The 24,073-nt window shown below is 40.4% G+C and overlaps 1 protein-coding gene across 9 annotated transcripts in view; it reads left to right on the top strand.

The window, feature by feature from the left end:
• DTNA (dystrobrevin alpha) overlaps positions 1–24,073 on the top strand; it is a 359,840-nt gene that overhangs the window by 308,167 nt on the left and 27,600 nt on the right. For 6 of the 9 annotated variants that reach the window (XM_039238893.1, XM_039238890.1, XM_039238901.1 and 3 more), the window contains 3 exons: positions 10,003–10,090; positions 12,988–13,085; positions 17,759–17,872. In XM_039238893.1, coding sequence (XP_039094824.1) covers positions 10,003–10,090; positions 12,988–13,085; positions 17,759–17,872 — 300 coding nt within the window. The remainder of the gene's footprint in view (positions 1–10,002; positions 10,091–12,987; positions 13,086–17,758; positions 17,873–24,073) is intronic. The other 3 variants (XM_039238894.1, XM_039238892.1, XM_039238898.1) reach the window with 1 other exon arrangement.

The raw sequence follows: 24,073 nt of genomic DNA, 5'->3' as shown, positions 1-24,073 counted from the left end.
TATTTACATAATTTCTCCTAGTCCTTAGTGTAAACCTGTAAATACATTCATATCCATTTTTGATAAGTAAGGGTATCAATTTACAGAGTTTACGTGACTCTCCCACAGTCACATAGCTACAAAACAGTGGATCAGGGATTTTAACCATTATCTACCTCATCCCAAACACCTAACCACTATGCTACATTGGCTTTTATAAAGTAGCCTACATAAACACATGCCTTCCAGAAAGCTTTTCTGGTCACTGCTCCCCACTGCATCTACCACATATCTATTTCCTGAAATTGCAAATCCTACTACATTATTTTTATTTCATTTTGACAGATATTTTGAGCACATGCTAGTAATAAGAATGGTGGTTGTGTTACCATTTTTAGTCTATGCATTGTAGTTTCCCACTGTAATTACAGTCTTCAAAGAGCAAGAATTTTGTCTTCAGTCTCTTGTATCTCATCATGGCAACCAGGATATGAATAACACATTAATAAGCACATTAATGAAGTGCTTCGAAAATTACAGACCCTTTTTTACACTTTATTTGCTCATCAAAGCTCTACAAGTTTGGATATCATTCATTCCATTTCACTGATAAGTAAATGCTAGCTCTGACACATTAAGAGACTTATCCAAGGTCATATGCTAGCAACGGCTTACACAGAGGTCTTCTGACACTGGGTCCCATCTACTTTCCACACCATTCTTCAGGCTCCCTACCAGCGCATCTTTCATGAGATAGTCTACAAACAGAAACTTAATCGCTATTCTTGGTTAAAATATTTATTTTGTAATTATTCATATATGCTCCTGCTTAACTCTTTGGGGGGGGGGGACTTTTCCTCAAATTAAGTACTTAATACAATGGGAAACTGACTCATTTGTAAATAGTCTGCTGCTAAATTAGAGAAACACTTATGTCCTTGCTGGTTCTGATGTCAGATAAGCCAAATAAATTAACTATAGCTCAAGGGAGAATTCCTGCTGTCTTCCTAATTCAATGAAGTCTTAAAAGCTTTAATGGTTTTCAGCCACCTTCGCCAGTGAGGGAGAAGGGATATCAAAATGTAATACAGTGAGGGCTTTTTCTGCCCTTTCCTAAAGCTTATCAAGTACTGGGCTTGATAGTGATTTATTGGGACCAACTGATGGGCAGACTAAGAAGATGGGAAAACAGCCCAGAACTTCCAACTGTACCCATAATTATATGCTTGATACCTTATTCATAACCTTCTGGCATAGTGCTCTCAGCTCTGAAAAGATCCCCTCTGTAAGGGAAGGAGTGCAGTTAAAGGCTCCAGTCTATACTTTGATGTCATGATCAATTACTATCACTTAATTAGACCCCTGATCACATATAAATAGGTTAAAATTTGTTCTGCTTATGTTTTTTCTCTTGAGAAAAATTATATAAATAATTTTTACATTATTTATATTATATCAATATCAACACCAATAAGTTATATATCTACTATCATTTCTAGGTTTCATATATGAGGTCTAAATTACTATCAGCTTGCCTGCTTAAAACCTTTTAATAGACTCCTACTGTACTGGGTTTGCACCCCAACCCCAACCATGGCCTGTGTATGACCCCACCCTCCCTTGCCTACCCTGACCCCATCCTCCGTCTCATGGGCTTCTCTCAACTCAATCACCATACTTAGCAGCATCCACTTTGATCAGTCCTACAAACAGTTCCTAAAACTGCCTCAAGACCATGATACTAGTTCTTCCCTGTGCTAAGAACATTCTTCCCATTTCACCCTTGCCCTATCCTGCTATACACACATGCTCTGGCTTCCTTTACATGTATGTAAAGGCTGCTTCTCTGGCTTCAAACTCAGATTAAAGGCATCTCCTCAAGTAGGTCTCCCATACTTGTCTCTGTCATGGCATATCATATATTTCATTCTTACCATAACTGCGATCATTGGTTGAGCAGTTGGTTGGTTGATTGGTTTACCAGCTATCTTCTCTGTGAAGCAGGGAGCTTCTCTGATTGGTTCAATGCCATATCTCCGGCACCTAACACAGTGCCTGGTGCACAGTAGGTGTGCAATAAATATCTGTTGATGTCACGGGATATTGATAGCGCTATCAATATAAAATTCCCTCTCACTCTAAACAAAACTGTTAGGAGTTCTCAGAAGGTCTTTTTTACTAGTAAAATTTTTACTGCTTAAAATAAATCACCTCTTACAATTAGCCCTTTAGTTGAACATTTTGTATAAGAGTATTAAGTAGGTGAAAAAGCAAAGTATTCAGCTTTACCTATGGAGCAGTGGTAACCTGGGTAAAGACAGCTATCAGCAATTCACTGACTTGGGGAAAACGACTGATGGGGGGAGGGGGCAAAAAAAAAATCCCTAAAAGTGATATTGGGAAAGAATATATTCGTTGCTTTAATGTTCTCTGATTTCTTCCACTTTTTGTTAGTTTACTAGAGCTACTATAACAAAATACCACAGACTATGTGTCTTGGACAACAGAAATTTATTTTCTCACAGTTCTGGAGGCTGGAGGTCTAAGACCAAGGTGCCAGCAGGGCAGGTTTCTCCTGAGGTCCCTCTCCTTGGCCTGCAGATGGCTGCCATCTTGCCATGTTCTCACATGGCCTTTTCTCTGTGCAGAAACATCCCTGGCTCTCTTCCTCTTCTTGTAAGGACACTGGTGATGTTGCTTAGGGCCCTCTCCCCTTATGTCCTCATTTTACCTTAACCTCTTTAAAATACTTATCTCCAAATACAGTCATATTCTGAGGCACTGGGGGTTAGAGCCTCAACACATGAATTTTGGGGAAGACACCATTCAATCCATGACACACTTCAACACTAAATCCACGGAAGTGTATGCCTTTAATATTTTTAATATGTAGACTAAAATTTGACCCTTTTCAGTAAACGTTGATTTTTAAAAATGTAAATGTATTGCAATCTGTTGAAAGAAAAAAGCATTATCTGCACTCACTGAAAGTATCTCTTTTATATGAGTTTTCATTTCCTTATGTTTTAAAATTTTTTTAATGTTTACTTATTTTTGAGAGTGCGAGCTAGCATGAGTGGGGAGGAGCAGAGAGAGAGGGAGACACAGAATCTGAAGCAGGCTCCAGGCTCTGAACTGTCAGCACAGAACCCTATGTGAGGTTCGAACCCACGAACCATGAGATCATGACCTGAGCTAAAGTCGGACGCTCAAACAGCTGAGCCAGCCATACGCCCCTCATTTTCTTATTAACGCTACTTTTTTTCTTCCATAAAATGTTTAGGAGTTTCAGATATAAAACAAGACTTCTGAGAAAGGCATTTCCTTTGAATTCTAGAAATATCAATTTGAAGAATGTCACACCACCAGTGTGCATATCTGCATTGACTATGTTGTACCCACAGAAGTTTTCTCAGAATACTCAGATTAGAAACTGATTTTGAGATTAGCTCATTTCTCAGGCCCCCCAGTAGCTCAGTCAGTTGAGTGTCTGACTTCAGCTCAGGTCATGATCTCACAGCTTGTGAGTTCAAGCCCTATGTTGGGCTCTGTGCTGACAGTTTAGAACCTGGAGCCTGCTTCAGATTCTGTGTCTCCCTCTCGCTCTGCCCCTACCCTACTCGCTCTCTCTCTCTAAAATAAATAAACATTAAAAAAAGCTTTATAAAAAAAAAGATGAGTTCATTTCTCTGTTATAGATACTAAGACATTTTCAGTTTCCATGGAAAACAAGAGAGACACTAACAATCCGGTGAGGTCATTAATGCAAATTAGCTAGTGTAGTACTAGGCACATGGGAATGACTCAATAGTCATTCCTCACTTAATTTTGAATAGGATTAAAGGCATACAATAAGTACATTTTAAAACCTCATATTGTAAAACCTGTCCATTATAATATGGTAGAAAAAAAATGATAACTCGTGGGTATTCGTCAGTATTGTTAAATGGATGACCTCCAGAGTATGATTTCTCCAAACATACTCTGACTAGTATGTGCTAGACTAAAGAACTTAGTATGGGACCTGGTCTCATATGTTGCTTGATAAATTATATAAAAAGGACATTCCATTACAAATAAATGGCAGTGTTGCCACTTGGAGAAAGAAGAGAAGGCTGTCACTGTTAAGCTGACTCCTCTCTTTATTTAGGAAATCAGAGATGTAAAGTCCACCTTGTGCTTCCAGAAAATCCTTCGTTGATTCAACTAAGTGGTCTTACTTCTTTTTGGTATGCCCTAGAATACTGGCCAGTAACCAACCAAATGTTCTGGAGCAAAAAGCTAGGTTATAGATTAGGAGATGATCATGCAAAAATGATTATACCAAGACAGTGTTCCCTGCTTTTAAGAGGTAAAAGTGGAAAGAATACTCCCATAGTCTCACATGTGCCCTGGCACTGCTCTAAACACTACATAATAATCCTCCCAGCACACCAGGAGGTATGTTATCACTATATCCCTGTATTATAGATGAGAGAACTGAAGCATAGAAAGGTTAAGTGATTTTCTGAGTCACACAGCTAGTAACTAAGAGGGCTAAGGTTTGAATTCAGAAATGATTCAATCCCACCTCGAACCCACTCTTATATATCATTCCTTCCCGTATTCACTTATAAGAGTAAGCATTTCTTCTGAGTAGGAGCTTACCTTTTTCAGATACCATCTGCTTACCTAATCTTTAAAACAACAAGAACAAAATTTGAACCAAAGAGAATTTGCCATGACTGTGAGTGGGGGAGATCTGATGTTGATAAATATCAAAGACCATAACGACATTTCTATGAACCTTAACACCTATAAAAATCAGATAAGAAATCTGTATTTGGCAGTTGAGTGTATCTTGATTCTAATTTTGCCAAATGTGAGTAATTCACAGTTCGATTTTAGATGGCATGGCTAGAGTTAAAGTACTGTGTTTTATCTGTACCCTTCTGATTTTCCCAGTGTTGGGAATGCATGCAGAGCCAAGAAGGATATAGAAAACGTGGGCCAAAGTCCATGATGCTGCAAGCCAAAGAGAGCTAACCTATATTTGTTCTTTTGTCCGGCTAACACTTAGGCACTTCCTGCTGTGTTCCATGTGCTGTGCTAAACATTCAAGATCTAATGGTGAAAAGATCGAACCATTCTTTCCTCAAAAAAGCTACAGTTTAGTAAAGGATAAAGACAAGTGAAAAAACAACTAAAATGCAAAGGGTAACAGGTACAATAAAGGCAGTGAGTGAGGTACACAGTGCTGGGGACATACGAGGAGCAAAATTCCGAAATTAGGGTTCGGAAGTGAGGGTAGGACATGGCAGCTGAAACCAACAGCAGGATGATGAGGAATTGGCCAAGGGGACGTGGTTGGAGGAGGCAGAGAGATTGTTTAGAGCAGAAAAAATGTGGAACTTCTCCTTGACAAATTTGACCAGATAAGGCTGCTAGTGTACCAGGGGTAAAGGATGAAGCTAGATTATGCATGACCTTGTGAGTCTTATGTACGAGTTTGAAAACTGAGAACCCATTGAAGGATTTTATGCATAGGAATGTTACAGCCAAATTCATTTTTAAAAGAGCACTGACCACAGGATGCAAAATGACTTGGAGGGAAGAATAAGTGTAAAATGGGAGGAACCTGTTGAGAGGGCTTCATGCCAATTCTGGATAAGATGAAAGTGGCCTGGAGCACATCCATGATCATTGGAATGAAAGGAAATGGAGGAATTGGAGAGTTTGAAGAGGGTAGAATGCATGACCTTTGTGTTATAACATAGTGAGCTGGTAAAATCACAGTCTCGATAAAGAAGTTTGAAGGCATCCGTATAGAGATGTCATTATCGTGGTAAGTTTTATCATTATTATCCAGGAAGATGGCAATTTCATGATTTCCTATCTTTTCCTTTTAAACTAGTCATTAAAGAGCCAATAGTTGAAGCTTTGAGAGTTAGTTCATTTCCCTCTGCATTCTTCAGCCCCCTAAAATCACTTCTTGGGCCCCAGAATCACTTTGTTCCTTTCCTCCCCAACTCTCTTCTGCTCACTGAACTCCTGAAGGCCTGAATAGGCTCTGTTCCCATAGCATTTTGCTCTCAACCAACTGCAAAATAACCTGATAAAGTAATAACCTGATAAAGTAATCCTCTACTTCAGTGCCACTAGTAAGGCCTTCTCAAGCAATAATCCTTCTCTTCGCTGTTTGCATTTTAATAGAAAAGTAGTACCTGAGGCCCAATGACCTTAAAAATTAATCTTTAGTGATAAAATTCCTTTCACACATTCAGGCAAATGGGAAAATATTAAGAGAAAACTTAGAAGTATTTCTCCTGCCCTTTAGACCACATTATTATTTGGTTGACTGTCCTGCCTGGGGAGTCAGTACAGGCATGTAGAGAATCCAAAGAAAGGTGAACAAACCCTCGGTTCCCAGAAACCTTTGCTAAATCACAGTTTAGAAAGCCCTACCTCAGCCGAGGCCACTCGAGCTTCCTACAATGCCATTTTGAAATCACTAGGAACACAGAACAGCCATGCATTTAAGGAAGAAAATGGAGAGCTTTCAAAATAATAGATTTTTCTGCTCTGAAATACAGTCTACACAGCAGCCACTTTTTAATTCATCATAGTCTTGTAGCAAGATTACTGATTATAAAGTCTTGAAATGAATAGCCAGAGATGGAGAAAGTGTTGGAATCGGTATTTCTTGAATGATTTGGGGATTATTGGCCATTCATTTTCAACTATTTGTAATTGAAGTCTTGAAGTAATGGAATTTATCAGAGGAATGCCTCATTCACCCTTGTATAATTTGAACATACTGAAATGGCACATGTGGACTCATAAATCGTTTGTGTGCACAAAGGGGTAATATATCACTCCATCCCTCATCCACTCAAGGCTGGGGGAGGAAAGGCATGGAGGTATGAGTTATAGCTTACTAGACAGGCTCCCATAACTTCACATCTTATATCTCCAAAAGGCTTTTTTAATGTAACCTTTATATTATTTATACTTGCTGGTCACTCATGATAAAAGACACTTCTATCATGAGGCTTTTTATCAATTTTTTTATTATTTATTTATCAAAACACACGCAAATGTTTTCAACAAAGTCACTTTCAGACAAACAGATCCTTGCTCTGGGCTTAGAGCAATGGGCCCTGTTGTCTACACAGACTGTGCTGAATTAGGCATATTAGTTCTAATACCAGCCAGAAATGATAAACATATTAAAATAAAATCAAGTTGTTTCTTTGTGGGCTAGTTTTATGTTTAAAGTGAACACACTGTGACTTTCTTTATTAAAGCTATAATAAGAAATTCAGTTGTTATTTTTAACCACTACAGAATGCAGACATTGTGTTACAGAGACAAACATCCGCTTTAAAGCATCAGTTCCCCAGAACTAACACCTTTTGCTGTTACAATTATTTACTTACTCTAAGTCTTTGGTATGCTGATTGAAATCTCAATCTATGAGGATTGGTACCATACATATGTGAGCCGGGAAACCTAGAATGTTCTGTGTTCAGAAACGTTTATAAAATACCATAGATGCTGTGTGGGTATCAGTCAAATATTCATAAAAAATTATTTCTTTTATATGGTTTACTTTTGCAGCTTATTTCATGTGTTTAGATTTTCCATTTTATTCTCAAGATCTTCTAGATCCTTGCCACTGAAAGTGTTGTCCTTAGACCAGCAGTATCACTGTTTCTTGGAAGCTTCCTTAGGAATGCAGATTCTCAGGTTCTGCCTCACACAACCTACCATATCACCCCCAACTACAGAATGAAAAACTACATTTTTTACAAGATGCTCAAGTGATATGTAATGTACACTAATATTTGAAAAGCCCTATTCTACGTGATTGTTGGGTGGGAGATGATATTTTGAAGGAGACATGAATCGTTAATGAATCTGAACAGGTTACTTAAGAGGCAAAATAATGTGTTCTAGGCATCATATTAGTTTGATGTGTTTTACATGCATTAGCTCATATGGACAAAAGGAAAATAGAAGACTTTTTCTGAGGGTGGAGAAGCGACTTAGTAAATGTAGATGTACAGGAATATTCTATGTAGTTATTGTAGCCCAGAGAAAAGGGCTAAATCTAAACTGGAAGTATTCAGGATAACAACAGGAAGAGTTTACATGTGTGAGGAGTATACACTGGTACAGAGGGATGGACACAGGAATGTTTTCTGAATGATAAGAAACAATATTATAGTAATGGATTCAGCCAGACAAGGAAGAGCTATTTGGAAGTGACACAGCTAATATTCTGGAAGCACATAATGATTTCCATCATCTTCTCACTTTTGGACAAAAGTTAAAAGACTAGTTTGCATATTTACTTTGTGTGTGAATATACATGTAAATAATATAAATATATGTTACTTTTTGTGTATTTAAGTCTTTGCAATAGATGATTCTTACAACCTTACCATTGGCAGAGAAATGTGTTACTTTTAGTGTATGCTCATGAGTATTGATTTTTTCTTTAAGAATCCTAGTTAGGAAATATAAATGGAGGAGAATATATTTAAGGATGAGAGAAACTAGTTTCTAATCTTGATTCTGACCCAATACGCACCATGATAACTGATAAACCAAACTGTAACCAGCTAGCATGTTAACACGATTGGTGTTACTACTATGTTTCATAGAATTTTTTTTTTCATGGCATGAAAAACTTAGTCTTAAGTGAAGGGTCTTCTGAAATATGGGAGAGTTGATAATGCTTCTATTTGCTTTAGTTTTTTAGAGACTCAGATCATCGTTATTCTAGTATGAACAATTTCCAGAATTCTAGAATTATGGGAGCCAATTAACAATTCCCATTAATGTCATTAGAAGCCACTCCTTTGATTTCGCTGCTTTAGAACTAAATATAAAATGGCAAGTTACCTGGATAGTAATATTATAGATAACAATTTATATTAGTTATCTATTGCCTCATATCTAATTGTCCAAAAACTTAGCGGCTTAACAGAACAAATATTTACTATCCCACAGTAGTGGGTCAGGAATCCAGCATGGTGCCTGGGACTCAAAAATTGTCATGTGGTTGCAGTCAAGCTGTTCATTGGGGCTGCTCACTTATCTAAAGTGTCTCCCTGTGAGATTTCATTCACAAGGTTATTATTGGCTAGCTTTGGTTCCTTATCATGTGGGCCTTTCCCTAGGCTACTTTATGACATGGCAGTGAGCTTCCCACAGAGCAAGCAATCCAAATGAGCTCAAGAGAGAGAAATCATACTCGGGATGGAAGCTGTGGTCTTTTTATAACCTAATCTTGAAAGTGACATTCCATTACTTCTGTCCTATTCTATTCATTAGAAGCCAGCCAGTCAGTCCAGCTCATACTAAAGGAAGAGGGTTATACACAAGGGTGAATATCAGGAGGCGGGGATCCCTACAGGCTGACTGCAACTATGTTTTCTTTTTTTTTCATTGTGCTTCCATAGTTTCTGATATGTCCATTGTGCACATGTATTACTTATGTAATAAGGAAATAAAAATCTTAAAGGCAATAAAATTAAACATAAAACATTCTTTTTTTAAAGTTTACTTATTTATTTCAGAGAGAGAAAGAGAGAGAGCACACAGAAGGAGCAGAGAGAGAGAATCCCAAGCAGGCTCCTCACTGTCAGCACAGAGCCCAGCAACAGGGCTCAAGCTCACAAACTATGAGATGATGACCTGAGCTGAAACCAAGAGTTGTATGTTTAACGGCCACCCAGGGGCCCCAAGAGAAAGTATTCTTTTATCAGAAATGTCAATAAGAAAAGTCACTCTTCTTTGGGGTTTTCCTAGTAAGACATTGAATTGACTGAAGACAGGATTTATTAGTGAAACTTCCTGGCCACGTATAGATCATGTCATGAATCCAAGTCTGAGACCATGAACCTAACAGGGTTTTGTACAGCTTTCAAATTTTTACACCAAAAAAATTGAAATAGCAAACCCCCCTTGTGGTCATATAAATACGGCGCTCTTTCTTATTGCCTAATAGCCTCTTTCTTGCTCTGTTCTCAATAGTATGCTTGAGAGTTCAAACCGGCTTGACGAAGAACACAGGCTGATCGCCAGGTATGCGGCAAGACTGGCGGCCGAGTCCACTTCGTCTGTAAGTAGCGTGAGTGAGGGTCTGTCGTGGTCACTCTTATCCTGACAGTTGGTACGAGGACAGCAAAGCTGAGAAGTTGTTACCGTATGGCCTGCAGGACCTAAACACGAACCTTCTACTTGTATTTTTCACTGTCCAGCTATGGTTCCGGTATGGCATAAATCATAGCTTTAGGCATTCTGTTACAGCACTGCCAAACCAGCCCAACACCTGATTTCTCTGATCATTCCTGATCACTTCACAGTAAGAGGAATGACTCAGATCCACAACTGGCTCAGATGAGTTTTTGCTTTTATCAATATGTAATGTATTCAAGAACTAGAAAATTATATAATGAAATCAGACGAAAACCCTGGATCACAGGTCAAAGCTGCCATATGCCAGACTTAGCTACGTGAAGCCATGTAGGATATAAAACATAGGACTTCAAATTCTTTGTTAGCAACACAAATCACTTCTTTGTTAAAAGAAATGCCAATTAACAAATCATAGAAAAGCTTTATGAAAGCCGTAGGTTTACCAAGCTTAATCTTTCTTTTTTTTCTTAAAAAGCTTATTGTAGGGGCGCCTGGGTGGCTTAGTCGGTTAAGCGTCCGACTTTCGCTTGGGTCATGATCTCGCGGTTCGTGGGTTCGAGCCCCGCCTCGGGCTCTGTGCTGACTGCCAGCTCAGAGCCTGGAGCCTGTTTCAGTCTGTGACTCCCTCTCTCTCTGACTCTCCCCTGCTCACGCTGTCTCTCTCTCTCTCCTAGAAATAAATAAAACATTTAAAANGTCTCTCTCTCTCTCCTAGAAATAAATAAAACATTTAAAAAAAAAAAAAAAAAAAAAGCTTATTGTCAAGTTGGTTTCCATATAATACCCAGTGCTCATCCCAACAAGTGCCCTCCTCCATGCTCATCACCCCCCTTCTCCTCACCCTCACCCCCATCAGCCCTCAGTTTGAATGCTGAGAACAAGCTTAATGTCTGTACATTAAAAAGCAGGCTGAGCTTTTTCATGTCTCTGGGGGCTTAGGCAATTGATGCCATTTTTAAAAGTTTGGCATTCTTGGGGTGCCTGGGTGGCTCAGTCGGTTGAACATGCAACTTCAGCTCAGGCCATGATCTCACTATTTGTGGGTTCAAACCCTATGACAGGCTCTGTTCTGACAGCTCAGAGCCTGGAGCCTTCTTTGGATTCTCATGCTTGTGCTCTGTCTCTGTCTCTCAAAAATGAATAAATGTTTAAAAAATTATTTTAGAGGCTTGACATTCTTTAGTGAAAAGATTAATTGTGTTTTTTTAAAAATTTGTTTAAAAATCAATTGAGAAATTTCTTAAATGTACTGTAGAGCAAAGAAAGCAAAGCTCAGGGAACTGTATGTAATCTGACTGTTTTTATGAAACAATGACAATTAAACCTCTGTTAAATGCACACACACAAATATACATATATAAATACAGTATGTGATTACATGTATATACATAAGTGTGCATACATATTGTAAAAGTTGACTTTTATTTGGAAATATGAAAATCAACCTATCCTTGTTATAAAAAGTCTTCTTGGGGTGCCTGGGTGGCTCAGTTGGTTAAATGTCTGACTTCAGCTCAGGTCACGATCTCACAGTTCGTGAGTTCGAGCCCCATATCAGACTTTGTGCTGACAGCTCAGAGCCTGGAGCCTGCTTTGGAATCTGTGACTCCCCCTCTCTCTGCCCCTCTCCCACTCATGCTATGTCTCTCTCTGTCTCTCAAAAACTAAATAAATGTTAAAAAAAAATTTTTAATCTTCTTATAATTGTAATTATATCGATGTTCATATTGTGTAAAAGAACTCATTTAATAAAATAGTACTTTGATTTTACAACAAAAAATACATCTATAAATATATATATGTATATTTGTATATACATATAATCATATGCCATGTTTTTATATATATGTATAAGTATTTAGTCAGGGGGAAATTTGCATATATATAATTAAGATTAATCTCTGTGTATATGCATATATACATATATATGAATGGAGAATGAATGAGAGAATGAATGAATGGAGAATGAATGACATTCATATATATGAATGGAGAAAGCTATGACTGCCTATACACTACTTGTTAAATCATGGCCAGGAGTGATGAGCAGTATGCCATGAATGTGGAGGAAGGATGTATATATCCATTAATGTAAAATTAAATACATGAATAAAGAAATGCTGAAAAGTATGTTGACTGAAAGAAAAGAAAATCCTATTAAGTATGATTTTAAATTTTTTTTTAATGTTTTATTTATTTTTAGGAGAGAGAGAGAGACAGCGTGAGCAGGGGAGGGTCAGAGAGAGAGGGAGTCACAGGCTGAAACAGGCTCCAGGCTCTGAGCTGGCAGTCAGCACAGAGCCTGATGCGGGGTTCGAACCCACGAACCGCGAGATCATGACCTAAGCGAAAGTCGGACGCTTAACCGACTAAGCCACCCAGACGCCCCATTATGATTTTAAAACTATGAAAATTTTCATTGTGCGTTACAGTGATTGAACAGTAATTCTAGAGAGGCATCTCAAAAGGGAAGTATTTTTTACACCCATCTACATTGAGAGCACTGTCACAGTGGGGGCAGCACAGCAAGAATGAAATCGCTCCCAGAGACTTCAAGTCAGAAAGCTACAAGACTATGTCTTCACCTTTTGTGTATTCACCTGCCAGAGAATTCTCTTCTGCTTCTCCTCGCAGAGGTGTCCCCCAGATTCACAGAGAAGCTGGTCTTGAGGAGATGAATGGCAGTTTCATGTATTTGCTTTTCTCGTTTTGATAGAAATAGTTTTTTTCTTTCCTGTCTGCATATCTCATGATTCCTGTCTCCTCAAACCCATGTGGGTTTCTATACCCAATGTTTAACAGCATACACATGTTTTACAGCAGCCGACACAGCAGAGAAGCGCTCCTGACATCTCCTTCACCATTGATGCGAATAAGCAACAGAGGCAGCTGATCGCAGAGCTAGAAAACAAGAACAGGTAAGGCTTTTAAGACATGCTGGCTTTTTTGATCAGGGTATGTGTTCCCTGGAAACTTATAGTTATGCTTTAAAATATCCAGATTTTTCAGCTGTTTGCATATTTAATAGATGACATCTTTAGTCGGTGATGTTGGCATCTGAGAAGCTCGTCTTTAGATTTTCAATCTTCAAAACTTTGTGAGAGAACATACATACAGTTCTGAGATGCCAGTGCAATTCATGTTTTCTTTCCAGACAGTATCATTTCCCTTTTATTGACATGCTTGTTTTTGTTGGAAGTTTATTTATTGTGAGAGAAAGAGAGAGAGTGGGAGTGGCGGGTGGGGCAGAGAGAGGGGAGAGAGAATACGAAGCAGTCCCAGCTCAGGCTCGATCTCACCAACTGTGAGATCGTGATCTTAGCCAAAATCGAGAGTAGGACGCTTAACCTACTGAGCCACCCAGGCGCCCCAACATGCTTGTTTTTGTTAAGGAGATGTCTCATTAAGAAGGGCCCTCCTGAGCGCCACCCAGAGACAAATAGAAGGCTCTTCTAAAAGAGGCATTTGGGGGACACCTCGTGGCTCAGTAGGTTGGGGTCCAGCTCTTGGTTTCAGCTCAGGTTATGATCTCGTATTTTGTGAGTTCAAACCCCATGTCAGACTCTGTGCTGGCAGCATCAAGCCCACTTAGGATCCTTTCTCTCCCTCTCTCTCTCTCTCTGCCCCTACCCTTCTCATGCTTTCTCTCTCTTTCTCTCTCTCTAAATAAACAAACTTTTAGATAGATAGATAGATAGATAGATACATACATACATACATACATACATACATACATAAATAGATACATAGATAGATACAAAGATAGATACATAGATAGATAAAGGAGGCATTTGGACTTACAGTACTGTCTCCCAGTTGGTCAAGCCAAACACCTCAACGCCATCTCCATCAGCAGAACTTTCTTTATTCTACACAGATTAATTCACAGCCAACCCCCACAGCATATCCCAAACTGTCCACTCCATATCCATCATTACCACCAACCCAATCTGTCACTGTATAAAACACAAGTCATAGCATGTTATTTTTCTTTTCAAAACCCTCTGATGGGTTTCCATCAGACTTCAACTAAAACCCACCCTTCTTACCATGGTCTGCAAGGTCTAACCTGGGCTGATTCCTGCCTACCTTTCCAGCCTCAGCAAATCCTGCTCAGTGTGCCCCTACTTATTTCTTTCTGTATAGCCTATGTACTAATTGTTCTCTCAGCTTGGAGAGCTCTTCCTTAGAGTCTCTGCATGGACAGGCCCTTCTCATCACTCGGGTCTTACCTCACAAGTCCTCTTATCTAATCTTTCCCACTACCCCCTACACGAGGAACCACTCTCTATTACAGCCCCTGATATGCGTGTGAGACATCATTATCTGAAATAATTGCATCTATGTATCTATTTCCTTGCTTTTGTCTGTCTTCCCTGACTGAAATGGAAGCTCTCTGAGAACAGATGCCATGCCAAAGGGCCCCTGGGTTCCAGGCCCATGGTTAGGATGTTGTAGAAGCTCAGTAAATATATACTGAGGGAGAAAAATTATTAATAGCAGAGTTAGATCTCAAACTCAATACTGAGTACGTCCAACATGGGAGTAATGTGTGCATTCTCTGTCTCTTAGAAGAGCACCAAATTGTCTTAACACTGAATCTCATTTGTTTTTTTAAATGTTTTTATTTATTTCTAGGAGAGAGAGAGAGAGAGAGACAGCGTGAGCAGGGGAGAGTCAGAGAGAGAGGGAGTTACAGACTGAAACAGGCTCTGAGCCGGCAGTCAGCACAGAGCCCGACGCGGGGCTCGAACCCACGAACCGCGAGATCATGACCTAAGCGAAAGTCGGAGGCTTAACCGACTAAGCCACCCAGGCGCCCCTGAATCTCATTTTTTTAATGTTTGTTTATTTTTGAAAGAGAGAGAGAAACAGAGCATGCATGGGGGAGGGGCAGAGAGGGAGAGGAAGACACAGAATCTGCAGCAGGCTCCAGGCTCTGAACTGTCAGCATGAAGCCCGACATGGGCTTAAATTCATGAGCCATGAGATTATGACCTGAGCCGAATTGGATGTTCAACCAACCGAGCCACCCAGGCACCCCCAGTGAATCCCATTCTTAAACACTGATGTCACTTCTGAGATCAAACTGAGTAATGGAGGAGGTTGTGACCCTTGTTTCATGCCTATAGAGTTTGGCTTGGGAATTTGGGGACAAATGGTCAAAGTGTTTTTTAAAGTTCTATAGACAAAAATGAAAAGGAAGGTACAGACTTGGTTGGCACATTTTCATGTTCTTAGAAATAAAAAAAGACTACAGTGAAAACCCCCAAGCCCACAAATATCTTATCTTGGTTGTAGTGTTTACTTGCTCTCCTACCTTTCCAAAGCACTTTCTTTTCCCTTCCAATCCTCTGCTTCCACTCAGCATGAGGAGAAATCAAGACCTCCTTTAAGGAGATACCCCATGGATATCAGCCTCCATGAAGGATTCCAGAATCAGCTAGAAGCACCATGAATGTCCCAGTGGCCCCAGCTGTGCTATTCTACCACTCTTACTTGTTTCCAAGACGTTTCTGGATGTTGTATTCTCTGAATGCATGTTTGTAGGACCAGAGAGAGAATAAATAAATAGGAATGAGAAGAGATGGCAGAAAGAGAAGTTCGTCCTGTCTCTTAGCCCTTTTATGGCCCACAGAGTTCCCCACGCCAGGCCCAAAGAGCATCTAGTCCATCCTGAACTCATTTCTCTAAACTGGCGGCATCATGCCCTCCAAGGACCCCAGACCCATGTCCCAGAAGCTTATCCAGGTCACACCTCTGCACCGTAAGAACTTGCCCTAGGGGTCCCATGGTCTCCAAGGTGACAATGAACCTGCTAATCAGATCTCTGAGCTTCAGGGAAGGATAGAGTTCCTCACTTCACTCCATGACTACCCTAAAGTAGCAGTATTCTTTACATTGTACGGCATAAGTCACAGTCTGCATAGGCTTGACCTGTCAGAGCAAACACCAAAGACAGAGGGAGTCAGATATCTACAGCCTTTGGAGCTAACCGGCCTGGGTTCAAATCACCTCTACCACCTACTTGTGGTAGTACTGAGCTTGGGCAAGTATTTTAACTGGCCTGTGCTTTGATTTCCTTATTCATGAAACAGATAATGACAGGACCTATATACAGTTTTTATGAGGATTCAGTAAAAGGATATTAAAGAAGAGAGCATAATTCCTGGGGAGAGACTAAGAACTCAGTACTACTCTTCACAAATCTTACCATTATTTTTCTAATCAGAGCTCCTTCTCTCTTTTCCTTCCTTAAGCTAAATGCTGTATCAGAGTTCTGTCCTTGGAACCAACAAGGAGCACAAGTGGGACTCACAGAATATCAGGACGTTAGTCCTGGAGGAGAGCTTCGAAAGCTCAGCTTTACTGATTTTCAGGCTGAGCCCTGTGGGGCCTCGGGGCTCTGTAGGGGTGTCTGAAGAAGGGGAGGAAGGGCTTGCAGTACAGGACACCCCCCTTTCTTTCACCAGAGCAGACTCCCTTTTAGCCATGTGATGTATTGAATCCATAGAAAATTTAAAGTTTTCCACCAGGGAACACCGAAGGGGGACAGAAAAAAGTGGAAAGTCCCTGAATTATAGTTCAATCTTCTCACTATACCCATGAGAGATATAGTAACTGATAATGACCTTCTTAATTCTGGTGTGTTTATGAAGCAGGCAGTTGTAAATCAGCTTTTCAGAAGGAAAGCTATCGCCCTTGCTCGCCAAGTTCACCTTTCATTCCTTATTCCTTAGTGCTTTGTTCTTATTGTCTGTCTCTTGTGTGTTTTGCCAGATGGAAGACTGACACCGCCCCCCCCAAGAATACGTGACTTGTAACCTTGCTTAATGGCTTCGAACTCACTTAGGGATAATTTGCCTTGCATAGGTCACCTATCCTTGATGCGCAGCCTCATGTTCACCTCGGTGCAGGGCAGCCCAGGCTCCAGCATCAATAATAGACTGACACATCTCACCCCTGACAGGGGTCACACCAATAGTGCTCTTATGTCACACACTCAATTATAGCGAATCCTTTTAAAAGCACTTTCCTTCCAAGGCTACCCTCATTGAGATCCATTGTTGAGGCTGAAAATAGTAAGAAAAAGGAAAAAAAAATTTTTGCCTAACTGGGGGCTTCTCAGATAAATTCATTGAGAGGAATTTCATTCCTGGTGAGAGAATGGGGTTATTTAGTTTTGTGAAAAAAAGCACCATTTATCCTGTTTTCCCTCCATGGGACTTGATGGTGTCAGGCTGTGATCAGAAATAATCAGAAGATACATTTTTGCTCCGAAGCAGCACGCTTTTCAAAGTTGAACACGTTACCACAGCATTATATTACTTACCAGAGAGATTATCAGGTCCTGATGAGAATACTCAGCTTGAAGTCTCCAACAACATACCGCAGTTTGAATGTGCTGGTGCTGAGGTCAGCCTTCCTTCGCCCATAGCACCCATCTGGCTACAGCCAATCCCTCGCAAACTGTTGGTTAGTGAGGCTTGCTTCTGCTCCCACACATAGGGTGACCGCCCCATCAGATGTTAGCATCCTGGATATCCCAGAAATTAACTGACCCTAGTTTCTTACCTTCTTCTCTCCCAAGAGAAATCTTACAGGAGATCCAGAGGCTGCGGCTAGAGCATGAACAAGCTTCTCAGCCCACTCCAGAAAAGGCACAACAAAACCCCACTCTGCTGGCAGAACTCCGGCTTCTCAGGTAAGAGAGGAGCCCAAGGCCTCTTGAGAAATGGCAGAGACTGGGCTCTTCCAAAAGTCTAACAGTGTCTAGCCAGAAAACAGTCCTTAGCCCCCACAGCTGCTGACATGCTTCCTATTTCTTTTTTTTTTTTTTAATATTTTAATGTTTATTTATTTTTGAGAGAGAGAGAGAGCAGGGGAGAGGCAGAGAGGAGGGGAGACACAGAATCCAAAGCAGGCTCCAGGCTCCAAGCTGTCAGCACAGAGCCCAATGTGGGTCTCAAACTCACAAACCATGAGATCCTGAACTGAGCCAAAGTCAGACACTTAACTGACTGAGCCACCTAGGCGCCCCTGTTTCTATTTTAATAGCACAGGCCTATTCATTAAAATTTGGAGGGTTTAAGGAGATGCTTTGTATACTTTATTCTTATACTTGACACAGAGAAGGGAAAACAGCATTCTTTACAAACAAAATCTCTGACTGGAAAAAATTTGAACTCAACTCTTTCTAGTTATTTGCACTATCGACAGTGTGTTTATGATACAAGTGATTAACAAAACAAACACAGAAATGGCTAAATAAACATCACAGGCTTTTACATTTAAAAACTTACCTGTAATCCACATAAAAAGAGTCTGATTTTCTCTAAATCTTGGTCCTAAAAGCTTTACATGCAGACCTTAGAAAACAGACTTCATGCCTTCTTGTTCTGCGAATGAATTAAAACACCTGTTGTTTTCTAGTGTGGCACCATAAGACATTTGAGTTTGAAAGGCCCTTAGAAGGTCATCTGGTTCCGCCCTTGAATTTCAGCACACTTCTCAGACTCAGAAAGGCAGAGAATAGCCAAGGACTGTGTTGCCTCCCACTGGGCTCATGTGCAAAAGGATGGAGGGGCTGTGGGCTTCATATCAGGCCAGCTTCACACCATGCCTTGAATATGGCACATACTCAAACCTATCTGTGTAGCAAACAGCTCAAGCATAATTCAAAGACATTGCTTCATAGAAATGTCATATTTCACAAGGCACTTCTGGTTGTTAGCAAGTATGACATTCTTTCCATCTTCCAGTTTCGTTGCCAGGTATATCTTACTCTGAGGCACACTTTTTTCTTTCCTTTTTTTTTTTTTTTTTGGTGATGTTATTTTTTTTTTTTTTTAATTTTTTTTACTGTTTATTTGGGGTTTTTTTGTTTTTTTAATAGTTTATTGTCAAGTTGGTTTCCATATAACACCCAGTGTTCATCCCCACAAGTGCCCTCCTCCACACCCATCCCCCCTTACCCTCCCCCCCACCCCTATCAGCCCTCAGTTTGTTCTCAGCGTTCAAGAGTCTCTCATGGTTTGCCTCCCTCCCTCTCCCCCACTATTTTTCCCCTTCTTCTCCCCCATGGTCCTCCGTTAAGTTCCTCCTAATCCTCCTATACACGTAAACATATGGTATCTGTCCTTCTCTGCCTGACTTATTTCGCTCAGCATATGGCCAGATTTCATTCTTTCTCATTCATGTAGTATTCCATAGTATAGAAAACCACATCTTCTTGATCCATTCATCTGTTTATGGACACTTAGGCTCTTTCCATGTTTTAGCTATTGTTGAGAGTGCTGCTGTGAACATTGGGGTACACGTGCCCCTATGCATCAGCACTCCTGTATCCCTTGGGTAAATTCCTAGCAGTGCTATTGCTGGGTCATAGGGGAGTTCTATTGTTAGTTTCCTGAGGAACCTCCACACTGTTTTCCAGAGGGGCTGCACCAGTTTTCCCATACTTCCCATACTTCCCATACTTCCCACCAAAAGTATAGGAGGGTGAGGCACACTTTTTATAGCAAGTACAGATGCCACTTCTCAGAAACCCTTGTTATCATCAGAGTGCCATTAACTTCGTCCATACAAGCTGACTAAACTAAGCAGGCTCTGGATGGCTATGCTTGTATTTTACCAAGTCCCTATTGATTGCAGTCATGGATGTTTCTGGGGGTTCCATCCCAGCCCTGCTCTTCAGACACATACCTGGCTAGATGGCAGAGCCACCAAAGGCATGAATTACAGAAAGGAGATTTTTAAAACCAGTCACTTGTGGGGGCTGCTTGATGTGAAGGGATCCTGTCATACTTTCGAATAACAAACTAGTTTACCGGAAGAAACAGAAATCCTTCATTTTCAAACTATGTAATCTCTGGTCCTTCCTTCAGGGAGATGGATTAGAAGTTCTTGCATGTTCTCCTATACGTCACCCAGGTAGGATGGAAATGGAAAGAAGGAAAGGGTGACGTCAACTCCCTGTCATCATCCTCAAAGGCATATGAAAGTAAATGCCTGCTTTAAAGAAAATTTGCCTAATGAAGATATGTAGACCCTCCAGTTCACAAGCTATGAGTCTAACTTACATGGGAATATAACTGAATAAACCAATTTGGAAATAGAGTAATTATTCATCTCCACATCTAGGTGCCTTGTCTCCACCTGAAATGTTCTTTATGCCTCTTCCATTGATTGTCCCATTCTCTATTGGAGGGAGAATGACTAGGAATCTTTCGTAAACATTTTCATCAGATCACCCATTAGCATTTGCTTTCGAAAGTATTTGGTTCCGGGGTGCGTGGGTGGCTCAGTCAGTTAAGCAACCGACTTCGGCTCAGATCATGCCTCACAGTCGTAGGTTCGAGCCCCGCGTCAGGCTCTGTGCTGACAGCTCAGAGCCTGGAGCCTGCTTCAGAGTCTGTGTCTCCCTCTCTCTCTGCCCCTCCCCCCTCACTCTCTGTCTCTGTCTCTCAAAATAAAAAAATAAAGTCATAAAAAAAAGAAAGAAAGTATTTGGTTCCATTTTGATGATACAGTCTGGGAAGGCTGATGTGCCTGGGTCACTGGTGATAGTTTGCCCATTGATATTTCTTCCCTCCTTGACATTGCTATCTTGGAAGAGACTGATAATTCTAACTACCTCCCTGGCCCTGACTTGTGGGCATTTCCAAAGCCCCAGCTGAGCCCAAACCCATCCCAAAGAGTCTGGCTTTGTGAAAAACTCTAGTGTGTTGGGTGCTCACTGTCCGCTGGTGGCCCACACCTGAAGCTAGAGGCCTGAGGCCTGAGACACCTAAATCCCAACTGATTTGCTCTTCTGCCTCCATATTCTACACATTTCTTCTACCTGAAGAAGAAGGGATCCCCTCCCTTAAAGGGTATTTCTCTAGATCCTTATAAACCACTAATTCTCTGCTAAGCACTTTCACGATTTGGGGATTTCACAGATACCCTGACATCCCAGGTCAAGAAACATGCTTTGGGCATTCTAACTTTTACCCTTTGGTCACTTCAGACTCCATAACAATGGCCTCTTGCACAATTACTGTGGCCATTGAGGGGTGGCCACGTGTAGCAGCCATAGGAACTCCTTGGACAGAGACCTTCTCCTTCCATTTCAACCTGCTGGTGCCTCTTACTGAGAAACCAACAGGAGAACTTTCTTTCAGCTGGAGAACCAGCAAGGGGAGATAGGAGCAGAGCTCAGCTTTTCATTAATGCAGTTCATTTTTATCTTAAGAGCAGCATGACCTTTCTAAATAATCACATTTCCCTTTTTACATTAGCCACAAGAAAGCTGAAAGCCAAGTTTGCAACCCAGATCTGGCAACTGAATGGGGTTATATGATAGGCATTTCTGTGTCCTAATCTGATGCTTCCTATGCACTAAACTCTATAATCCACTGTCCCGGGTAATTGCTGTAACAAACCCAGGAGATGGATACTATTATTGTACTTTTTTATAGATATGGAAACTGAGATTCACGGAAGTTAAATAATTTGCCCAAGATCCCACATAATGAGTAGCATGTGTGGATTCATCTCCTTTTCTTGGGTCTTAATTATCTCCTCCTGGACTGTTACTACTCACTTAATTGATTCCTGGCCTCTAATCCATCTACACTGCTGTCAGATTTATCATCCTGCATTTTATTATTCATTTAGTTCATTCAGGAAATATTTCTAAAATGCAGTATGCCCACAACTGAGTTGAAAAAGATACTCTCCTGGTCTCACAGAATGTGTGGTCCAGTAGGAAAATGACATTAATCAAATAAGTGCACAAATAAGAATATAATTATAAACTGAGATAGGTACTATAAGGAATCTTACTTTAAATAGAGACATAATAATCCAACCTGCCCTTCACCAGTCAGAGAAGGTTACCACGAAGAAGGATTGTTTGAGTTGAAGGATGAAGGATGAATGGGAACGGGGCTTATGGGTGGCAGAGGGGCTAGAACAGCCAAGGAAGGGTCTGGAAAACAGAGGCCATATGTTCAAAGACCAAATGGCAGGAGCAAATCTGGCACTTGTTTAGGAACTGAAAGGTATATAGACCTAGAATGCAGCAAATGAAAGGGTGGATGGTAAAAGATGGAACTGAAGATGTAGGTGGGGGTAGACCATGATGCTGTGTGACCTTACAGACTGTCTCGAGGCTATTGATATTAATCCTACAACATGAAGCCATCGAAGGGGATAGTTGCATGTCCAGCCAACACAATGGATTAGAGTGTAAAGTCAGACTCACGTGATTCAGAGATTTTACTTCATCATTGAGCTTCACTAGTAACTTCAAGAATACAGAGGGACAGATGAAGCAGAGAAAGGTCTGGAACATCCCATGTAGTTCCTGAGGTCTTTCCTTTCTACATTGGGTGGGGTTTTGAAGGGAGGTTTTGCAAGGTTATCTAGCAAGCCTTCCTTAAATTTTTACCACCATATGGAACTGGACATCCTCTTCGGTGTTACCACGTGCAGCAATTTGTTCGTATTTTTATTATACGCTCGCCATCATTGTTTTGTACTTACTTACTTCTCCTCCTCTTTCACTCAAGGACAAAAACCATATCCTACTCATTTTATTTATAGTGTCTTAAAACAGGGGCGCCTGGGTGGCTTAGTCGGTTAAGCGTCCGACTTTCGCTTAGGTCATGATCTCGCGGTTCGTGGGTTTGAGCCCCGTGTCGGGCTCTGTGCTGACTGCCAGCTCAGAGCCTGGAGCCTGTTTCAGAGTCTGTGTCTCCCTCTCTCTGTGACCCTCCCCTGTTCACGCTGTCTCTCTCTCTCTCTCTCTCCTAGAAATAAATAAAAATTTTAAAAAAAATTATAGTGTCTTAAAACAAAAGTGCCTAATGGATGTTTGTGTCATGAATGGATAAGCTGCAAAACCAATACGAGATAGCTAAAGGACTGTGTTTGCAGAGACAATACCATCTTCTAGGATGAAGAAAACTTTTATTAAAATTGTGAAGCAACTAACATCACACTACAAATCTCAAAAAGAAAAAAAAGTATCATTTCCATATCTCTACCTTACCAAAAAATAAGCATTTTATTTTATCCCCCCAAAATTGCATTCTTTTCAATGTATATAAGATTATTCTTCAAGAAAACTTGCTAATATAAGATGACTTTTTTGTTCTATTAATTAAGAATGAAAGTGTGATCTCTGATATAAGTTGGTGGTTTTCAGAGCTAAATTTAATAGACCAGCTTAATTTTTAAATTATTTTGGGGAAACAACATAAAGTTGAGTAGTTTTTGTTTTACCATATGATGATAAATTTTTTTAAGTTGATTTATTTATTTTGAGAGAGAGAGCAGGGGAGGGGCAGAGAGAGAGGGCAGGGGAGGGAGAAGAAAGACAGGGAGAGAGAATCCCAAGAAGGCTCTGCACTGTCAGCATGGACCCCAACGCAGGGCTCCAGCTCACGAACTGTGAGATCATGACCTGAGCTGAAACCAAGAGTTGGATGCTCAATGAGCTAGTCACCCAGGTGCCCTTATAAGGACATATTTTTAAAACTACCACCATCTCATATCACAACAGTTTCATGAATGACAATATGTTTTTTAACTTTTTATTGTGAAAAAAATTAAGCCTTTGAAAGAGTTGTAAGAAAATCACAATGAATATCCTTTTATACATCACCTAGAGATAACATTTTCCACAACCTTCTCTATCTCCCTGTATATGTTTTTATATATATAAACTGCAAAAACCTTTTTGTTGAGTCATTTGAGAGTAAGTTGCAGACCTCATAACCCTTTACCACTAAGTATCTCTGCGTAGATTTCCTACATAAAAATGTATTCTCTTACATAACCATGGCACCATTGTCAAACTCAGGAAAATTAATATTGATAGTATTATCTAATATACAATCTATATTAAAATTTTGCC

This window comes from Hyaena hyaena, unplaced genomic scaffold (assembly GCF_003009895.1).
Source record: "Hyaena hyaena isolate Hyena2069 unplaced genomic scaffold, ASM300989v1 scaffold_150, whole genome shotgun sequence".
NCBI classification, from domain to species: domain Eukaryota; kingdom Metazoa; phylum Chordata; class Mammalia; order Carnivora; family Hyaenidae; genus Hyaena; species Hyaena hyaena.
The sequence above is the reverse complement of the archived record's forward strand: the minus strand, read 5'-3'. Positions and strand labels throughout refer to the sequence as shown.